Below are 9,542 nucleotides of genomic sequence, written 5' to 3' on the forward strand. Positions count from 1 at the left end.
TGTGCTAAGAGGGAGGTTAATCCCTGTTTTTATAACTTTAAGGTTTTGTTATTCTGTAAAGTACTTACCATCCTTATTTTAGAGGGGTGATACTTTTACCTTTTCTTTAATTAAAATTCTTCTTTTAAGAACCTGATTGATTTTTCATTGTTCTTAAGATCCTAGGATTTGGGTCTGTGTTCACCTGTACCAGTTGGTGAGGATATTATTCTCAAGCCTCCCCAGGAAAGGGAGTGTAGGGGTTTGGGGGGATATTTGGGGAAGGTAGGGCTCCAAGTGGCCCTCCCTGAATATTTGTTTAAATCAATTGGTGGTGGCAGCATACTGTTCAAGGTGGAATTTGTGCCTGGGGAAAGTTTTTAACCGAAGCTAGTAAAAATAAACTTAGGGGGTCTTTCATGCAGGTCCCCACATCTGTACCCCAGAGTTTAGAATGGGGAAGGAACCCTGACACCATCTCTTGCTGAGGAGCTTACCTGCTGGACAAACCCAGTGCAAGGAGAGAGTGATGGGATAGAGAATAGGTCTGTGGTCCTTTCCACTCTGCACAGTCATTAAACATGCCAGGGCCCTTGCCAGAGGGGATGTGTTTGCTCCGATATCACTGGCCAAAATGTCCCTCTTTGCTCTGCCCCTGGCTGATGGCCTCCAGCCCCGAGGTGGCTGCATTTCAGTGGCACAGGGGATCCTTCAGGATGAAAGGCGTTAGTAGATGGACAATACAAGGTAAAATTCTGAGGCTGTGGCCCGTAAGTTCTCAGGCCCCAAGAGAATTTGGCTGAACTGTTATGCCTGAAAGTTTAAAAACAATTCAGCCAGAAGCAGACAGCCAGTGCGGGAAATTTCAGTGCAAACGGTTAAAGTTTGGCAAACTTATAAGCAACTGAAAATGACGTCTCTTAATTGAAGGTGACAGACAGCTGTAAGGATATAGATATTCAGGCCTGTCTGCAAAGGCCTATACTTTAAGAATTTAGGTGTATTCTTATCACTTAGCTAGTTATAGAGGTACAAAAGAAGAATTAAAATCTATCTGCCCGTTTATAGGCCTTCTCTCACTATGATACTCTAAGGCATTGGTCCCCAAACTTTTTTGTCTGGCGGGCGGCAGAGGTCAAGCCACGGAGGACCATGGCAGCGGAGGAGCAGCCACCGAAATGCCGCTGTCAAGTGGCAACGTCAATAGGTGTCACCACCAAAATGCAGCCTACAAGCAGTGTCATCCAGAGGCATCGCCGCCGAAATGCCGGCTAAAATATGGTTTGCATTCCATCCCTTGGATCATCTTTGTCGCTCAACTCTGGATCCTTTCCAGTTTCTCTACATCCTTTCCAGACAGCGGTGACAAAAGCACACAGCTCTCCAGCTGAGACCTAACCAGCGCTAAGTAGAGTGGTACTATCACCTACCATGACTTGCGCACTAGGCATCTGTTAATGCAACCCAAAATTGCATTTCCAACAGCAAACGAATGCACACCCCTGAGAGCTGTCGCTATATCAACCTTACCCCGGTTTAAACAGCATGAGGTCGATAGAACAATTCTTCTATCGACCTTGCTACCACCTCTCGGGGAGGTGAATTACCTACGCTGATGGGAGAACCCCTGCCGTCGCTGTAAGTAGTGTCTACACTTAAGCGCTTTGCAGCGCCGCTGTAGTGTTTTAAGTGTAGACAAGCCCTCAAGCAGATCTTCCACAAAAGCATCCAGTCTGGATCTGCAGACATAGGGAGTTGGAGAATCCACCACTTCCCTTTGCAGTTTGTCCCACCGGTTAAATACCCTGAGTGCTAATCATTTGGCCCTTATACCTGATTGGATTTTGTCTGGCTTCAGCTTCCAGCCATTGGGTCTTCCTCTGCCTTTCTAAACTAGATTACAGAGCCCATTAGCACCAATGGTTTTCTCCCCATGGAAGTCTCTGCTTGATTGTCTTTTTGATGAGATAAATAGATGAAGCTCCTTAAATCTCTCTCTCTCTGTCAGGCATCTTCTCCAGTCTCCAATCATTGTTGTGTTTTTTTTCCTGCACCCTCTCCAATTTTTCAACATCCTTTTTGAAATGTGAACACCAGAATTGATGCAGTTGGTTTCATCAATGCCACGTGCAGAGGTAAAATCCTTCCCCTGCTCCAATGCACTACTCCCCTGATTATGCATCCAAGGATCGCATTAGCCCTTTTGGCCACAGCATCACACTGGGAGCTTACGATGAGTTAGTTGTCCACAATGACTCCTAAATCCTTTTCAGGGTCCTTGTGTTCCATAATACAGTGCCCTAGCCTGAGGGTGGGGCCTGCATTCCCTGTTCTGAGCGGACCACTTTCCTTTTGATTGTATTAAAACATTTTGTTTGCATGGGCCCAGCTCAATAAATGCTCCAGACCAATTGTTATGTCTGCCCTGGCCACCTCATTGTAACCACTCTGCCAATCTTGGGTTCATCTGCAAATTTTACTTCCAATGATTTTCTATTTGCTTCCAGATCATTGATGAAAATATTGAATAGCATCTGGCCTAGGATTGATCCCTGCAGAACCCCACTAGAAACACCCCCATTTACTGACAGTGGCCCATTGACAACTGCTTTCTGAGGGAATTAGTCCTTTTGAAGGATATCTGTATAAAGCTATTACTGGTTGGAAACTGTTCTCTGTTTGTTCATTTTAGATAGCCAGCTTTTAGTCCATTTAACATTTAACAAAATCTACTGATATTGTAGAGTGTTCATTTTTAAATCAAATGTCTCACAGAAATTGAAGTCTATTGCTTCTGTTTGGTTCCCTTGGTCCACCAAACGTGTGCTCTCACGAAAGGATGAAATCGTCTTTATTTGACAAGACCTGTTTTCCATAAACCATGTTTTTGACCAGCATTAATTATACTCCTAGACTTTTTTTTTTTAATATATCCCATATCAGCTTTTCCATTGTTTCCTGACTGCCTCCTTCGGTTCCGAATGAGATGTGTGGTTGATTGGTCAGTTCGTAACTCTGGTGTTTGTAATTCTAAGGTTCTACTCTAGATACTGGTTAACATGCTCCTTGACTGCTAATAGACGGGAAAGGGTTTCACTACCACGTATGATATGAGTACCTCATACTGCTTCTTTCCAAATGCAAAACATAAATATTTCTTGAACACATCGACCTTTTCTGCAAGATTAACAAGTTTCCTTTCTCCCTTTAGGTATTAGCCTTTACCTTTTCTAGGATTTCTTTTGTTCTTAATATACTTAATAACCTCCTTTTTGTTCTCCTTAGCCCTACAAAGCATGGATTTCCCCCTAATGTCTGTAATGTCCTGCATCAATTTTCATAACTTCCAGTTTGTATTGCTTGCCAATTATTTTCCCTTTTTCCCATTTGTTATATGTTGCTTTTCCCCCCTTAATTCATTCCTTCATTTTCCTACTGAACTGGGTTTTTAATCAAAGTTGTCCACTTCCTTGATTGTGGAATCGTGGCTTTTTAGCTCTTTAATAAACTCTTCTTAAAGAATTCCCATTTTTCATTCCCATTTTTCTGTCTAAATTTTTCCTCCCAATCAGTTTTGCTGATAATTTGCCTCAGCTTTGGGGAATTAGTCCTTTTGAAAGGTATCTGTAGGTAGCTATTACTGGTTGGGAACTGTTCTCTGTTTGTCCATTTTAATGTAATCAGTTCCATTCTTTTATTTTGTTCTCCTCTATCCTATGCCCCCTTATTTGTCTCTTCTCTACACTAAACAGTCCCAGATTTTCAGTCTGTCCGCATATGGCAGCCTCCCCCATTCTCATAGCCTGTCTCAGAAAACCCATTTCTAGTGGCTATATCCTTTATAGAGGCTGAGTGACCAAAACTGAGCGCATCTCCAGAGCAGGAAATTCTCCATCCCATTCCTTAGGCACTAGAACATTGTCTTTGTTGAGGCCACTAGTGCAAATGAGCAGGTGTTTCCATGGAGCTGCTATCAGTGACATCCAAGACTTTTCCCTGAGGTGTGTTCCAGTTGGGATGTTTCCTCCGGCACATGTCTTGCTAAAGGTTTTTTTCCCCCACTCTCAGATTTTCAGTAACTAGGTGAATGGAGACTCCCTACAGCATGGCTCTGTAGCCTGGCTTTCATTGCATTGAGGCCATGTCTACATTGGAAGATTTTTTTCACTGAAAGTTTATTCAATGACCAAAAAGCCTTTAAAGAAAACTATTGTTGCACGTTCACACTGTCTTTCTCTTTTGGCATAGCGCATCCACATGCGGGACCATTGCAGCAACAGTGAGACTAATGCACTGTGGGTAACTATCCCACAGTTCAGGTCTGCATCTTGTGCTGATAGGTGTTGTGGGAAGGCAGAGTGGATCATGGCACATCATGGCTCTGGGCTCAATGTCCCATGATGTCCCTTTCCGTCCCAGCATTCCATGTGCTTCCGTCTCCAGTTCGCAGCATTTTTCAACGTCCCTTGTTTTCTGCTCAGCCCACCACCTCTATCTGCAGGAACAGATCCCGCACTGCTCTGCTAGCTGTCAGTAGCACATCACGAATGGCAGTGGAATCAATCTTGAAGTTGTGAAGGCAGCGGGAGTCACAGCTGCCTGACATGGTGTCTCACATGGATAACAGCAGCATTAGATTGCTTTTGGGATTCACAGAAGAGCTGAGCATGGTGGAACGTCGCTTTGGGGCTCGAGAAACTAGCACTGAGTGATGGAATCGCATCGTTATGCAGGTCTGAGATGACCGGCAGTGGCTGCAGAACTTTTGGATGTGGAAAGCCACCTTCCTGGAACAGTGTACTGAGCTCCCACCAGCCCTATGGCACAAGGACACCCAAATGAGAGCTGCGCTGTCAGTGGAGAAGCGCTTGGCGATCACATTGTGGAAGCTGGCGACTCCAGGCTGCTACTGGTCGGTCGCAAATCACTTTGGAGTTGGGAGGTCGACCGTTGGGGCTGCATTAATGCAAGTGTTCAGGCCATTAATCACATCCTTCTGTGCAAGACCGTAACTCTTGGCAACGTGCGTGATATTGTGGATGGCTTTGCAGAAATGGGTTTCCCCAACTGTGGAGGGGCGATAGATAGCACACATATTCCAATTTTGCCACCGGATGCCTTTTGATGAAATATATCAATCAGAAGGGCTACTTCTCCATGGTGGATCACTGTGGGCGTTTCATTGACATCAGTGTAGGGTGATCCAGGAAAGTGAATGACGCAGGAATCTTTAGGAACATCGGCCTTTACAGAAAGCTGAAAGCAGGGACTTTCTTTCCAGACCAGAAGATCCCCACAGGGGATGTTGAAATGCTCATAATAATCCTGGGAGACCTGGCATACTCCTCAATGGCAGGGTTCATGAAGCCGTACATGGGAAACCTGGAGAGCAATAAGGAGCATTTCAACAATAGGCTGAGTAGGAGCAGGATGACCGTGGAATGTGCATTTGGCAGACTAAAAGTGGGCCGGCGATGCCTTTTTGACAGGTTAGATCTCAATGAAGAAAATATTCCCATGGTTGTAGCCGTGTGTTGCACGTTGTATAATAATTGTGAAGGAAAGGGTGAAACGTTTGCTCAGGGCTGCACTGCTGAGACGGAACACGTGGCTGCTGATTTTGAGCAGCCAGATACCAAGACTATCAGAGGGCACAATGGGGGCAATTCAAATCAGGAAGGCTTTGCAGCAACACTGTGAAAATGAGAACGAGTAATGTTTGTTGCTATGCTTGGGATTGTAATGCGTAATGAAGTCCAGTTTTGGTAGGGTAGGAAGCAGTTGTGATTGTTCAGGCCCAGGGTTCAATGTAAGGAAATGATAAAACTGTCTGCTACTTTGCTTTCTGCTATCATAACTTCAACGGAAACAAATAAAGACTGATCAATAGTCAAATAACTGCTTTTATTGCCAAAAAGCCCACAATACCATGCATGCACACAGTCCAGTTTTCATTTGAAAAGGTGTCTGCGGAGGTGGAGTGAACGGTAAAGTGAGGAGTCCCAGAAATCGGAAGGGAATGTGCGGGTGGAGTTTGGGGAGGACATGGGAAAGAGTTGTGAATGTGCTGAAGAGGAGGGCGGGAATCCATCTGCTCAGTCTGGAGTATCAAGAGGGACTGCAGCATGTTGGTTTGCTGCTCCAATACGTTTATCAGCCTCTCCATTGCATCCCTAGTGTATGCCTCATTTTCTATTCTTTCCTGTTTGTCGCTTTCCCTCCACTGCCTGCAGTCCGTCTTGTCTGCAGCAGAGTACTGCAGCACCTCCCAGAACATATCTTCCTTGCTCCATCTTGGGCACTTTCTTATCTGGCAGAGACGCTCGGCTGGAGTGGAAGGGGTGTCTCCTTTTAAGGACATATCTGGAGAAGCACAAGAAGCAATAAAGAGAAGCATTATTGTTAACTAGACATACAGCATTGAAAAACTACATTAAAATACACTGCTGGTAACACACCAGTCACTTTCCAGCTGAACCTTGAGAAGCACACATGCCAGCAAACACTGGAAATATGGTGAGTGTTCCCATGGGTAGGGGACCTTAGGTGTGGGAGAAAAGCAATGGGCCAATTACAGTGATAAAATCAAGCACGGTGTCTACACTGGCACTTCGGCGACGAAAATTTTGCGTAAAAAGCCTTACAAGTCTCGTCAAGGTGCCTTTATTACGTCAGTGAAACTGAGGAGTTCCATCATCGAAAGTAGCTGTGTAATCTTTACACCTCCACTAGTTCATCACCAAATCTTGCCTTTTGGCGAAAAAATTTGGTAGTGTAGACAAGGCCTAGAGAACAATAAGAGATAATCAGTATACACTCGTCTTTCCTGTTGGTGCCTCCTAAGATTTCCCACACCATGACGTGTAGGAATTATTGACACAGGGAGCACCAAAAAATATGGAATTGGCATTAGGAGGGTCAGGTGTTCTTAATTCATTCATCTGAATGATGAAAATGTCATTTTTCAGTGTGTGAAGAGCGACCAATCTGTTTCATCCATGAGACCACCCTCCAGTAGTGCATGAAGTGTCTCATATTAACATTTTCTCTCCATCCAGGTATTTGTCCTGCAACATCATCCTAGACCCTGGGCACATACAGGAAGTCAGGGGAACGTACGGCACATGCAGGAAATATCATTCTGCCTCAGGGTTGGACAACTTCTCTTCTACTCCATGTCAGATTCCAACTCAACCGAGTTCACAAACCCCACCACCTTTATCCTGCTGGGCATTCCTGGCCTGGAGGCAGCCCATGTCTGGATCTCCATCCCCTTCTGCACCATGTATGCCATAGCCATCTTGGGGAACTTCACCATCCTGTTCATCGTGAAGAGGGAGCCGAGCCTCCATTTGCCCATGTACTATTTCCTCTGCATGCTGGCCATCACCGACCTGGTCCTGTCTACATCCATCCTCCCCAAAATGCTGAGCATCTTCTGGTTCTATTCCAGGGAGATCAATTTCAGTGCATGCCTCACCCAGATGTACTTCATTCTCAGCTTCTTTGTGATAGAGTCTGGGATCCTTGTGGCCATGGCTTTTGATCGCTACGTAGCCATCTGCGATCCCCTGAGACATTCCACCATCCTGACAAACCCTGTGGTTGCCAAAATTGGCCTGACCCTGGTGCTGCGGGGTGTCATGCTTGTACTGCCCTATCCTTTCCTGGCGAGGAGATGGCCATATTGCAGAACCAACATCATTCCAAATACGTACTGTGAGCACATAGCTGTGGTGAAGCTGGCCTGCGCCGACATCAGCCTCAGTAGTTACTACAGCCTCTCTGTGGCATTCTTGGTTATCGGTATGGATGTGTTTTTTATCGTTGTGTCCTATACCCAGATCATCAGGGCCATCTTCAGACTCCCAACAAAGGATGCCCGGCTCAAGACTTTTGGGACCTGCGGCTCCCACCTCTGTGTCATATTAGCCTTTTACATTCCACATCTCTTCGCCACCCTCACACAGCGGTTTGGGCACAATGTGGCCCTGCATTTGCGCGTTCTCATGGCAAACATGTACCTCCTGGTGCCCCCCATGCTAAACCCCATCATCTATGGGGCGAAGACCCAACAGATCTGGGATAGGCTGCTCCAACTCTTTACTCATAAAGGGACGTAAAGTTTTCTCCTGGTGCTCTGGCTCTCAGACTGAGCTCTATGCAGAGCTGGCTGGTGACATGGTGCTGGGCCCTCACCCCTCAATCACTAATTGGCCAGTAAAAGAGACTTTAAACCCTTTCCTGACCTTACTGTGCTGTGTAAGCATCACAAATTGGGGAATCTGTCTATGTACAACTCATAGGGTTGCCACCTTTCTAATTGCTGATAACTGGAATCCTGAGGCCCCATCTCTCTGCCCAGCCTCTTCCCCCAGGTTCCGCAACTGCTCTGCCTCTTCCCTTCAAAGCCCCGCCCCTCACTCACTCCTCTCCTCCCCACTCCCGTCACTCTCTGGATCATCCCTGTGGCACTCTGCACTCCAAAGCACCCCATATTTACCACGGTTATGTAATTATGGTATGTTTTGTACAAACTAGGCCCTGTGACGTATCACTGTAAAAGTCTTAATCTGCTAAACGTTGTTATATATGTGAAGCTATGAAATCTTGCTCTGTGTGTGTTACAAAGTGCGATGTGAGGCTGGAAACACCCAAGACCAGCCTTTCAGGTATGTCAAAGGAGTAGCCAGACAGTGTTAATTGCTGTTGTCAACACCCATCCAGGGAAGAATCCAGTAGCACTGCAACTCTGTATAAGAAAACCTCCTTGGAGGGAGTACGGAGACGATGGAGAATGTTTGGCCAATGGGGGCACCACCCGCCCCACTTCACATACATAGACTTTCCAGCAAGCTGGAAGAAACTATAAAAGATGGGGAGTGACATCATCACTTGTCTTCACGCCCCCACACTCAACACCTACAAGAAGCTCAGGAAGACAAAGGACTTTGACTGGGGGAGGGGAACCCAGGCTGCAAAGCAGATGCAGCCTGTGCCTCAACACTCTGTAAGCCTGCTTATATCATCAGTCAGGGTGAGCTATTGCTAATTCAAATCCTATCTAGTGTGTACAAGTCTTAGACTGCAAATCTTTTTGATTTCCTAGGTCATCTGCTTTGATCAGTTTGTTGTATCTTATAATCACTTAACATCTATCCTTCTGTAGTTAATAAACCTCGTATTATCTTAACCAGTGTGTTTTTCAGTGAAGTGTTTGGAAATCTTAGCTCTGTTAACAAAGGATGGTGAATATCTTCCCTCCATCGAGGGGGGAGAGGACTATTTAATGAGTTTACACTGTACAGATCGCTGTGCAGTGCAAGGTTATCTAAATCTGGGTTTACGCTCCAGTAGGGGTGCAAGGCTGGTGAGCTGGGAAATTGGCTGATGCCTCCATTGTTGGTCCATGAGTGGCTTAGGTAAACTACTAAGGTAACCTAGTTGGGTGTGTGGCGCCACGTGCTGTCGTGTTGGGTGATAACAGGGCCCAGAGGGACTGGCTGTGTGGCACCAGCAGAGCAGGGGGAGAGGCCAATCCAGCTGAATGGTTTGGGGGCACA

The 9,542-nt window shown here is 45.9% G+C and overlaps 1 protein-coding gene across 1 annotated transcript; it reads left to right on the forward strand.

Moving 5' to 3' along the window:
• Nucleotides 1–7,103: 7,103 nt before the first annotated feature.
• LOC135977919 (olfactory receptor 52R1-like) lies at nucleotides 7,104–8,102 on the forward strand. Its single transcript, XM_065579068.1, has one exon. It carries the CDS (start codon nucleotides 7,104–7,106, stop codon nucleotides 8,100–8,102), a length of 999 nt encoding a protein of 332 aa, XP_065435140.1.
• The last annotated feature ends 1,440 nt before the right edge of the window (nucleotides 8,103–9,542 follow it).

This window comes from Chrysemys picta, unplaced genomic scaffold, assembly GCF_011386835.1.
Source record: "Chrysemys picta bellii isolate R12L10 unplaced genomic scaffold, ASM1138683v2 scaf76, whole genome shotgun sequence".
Taxonomy (NCBI): Eukaryota; Metazoa; Chordata; order Testudines; family Emydidae; genus Chrysemys; species Chrysemys picta.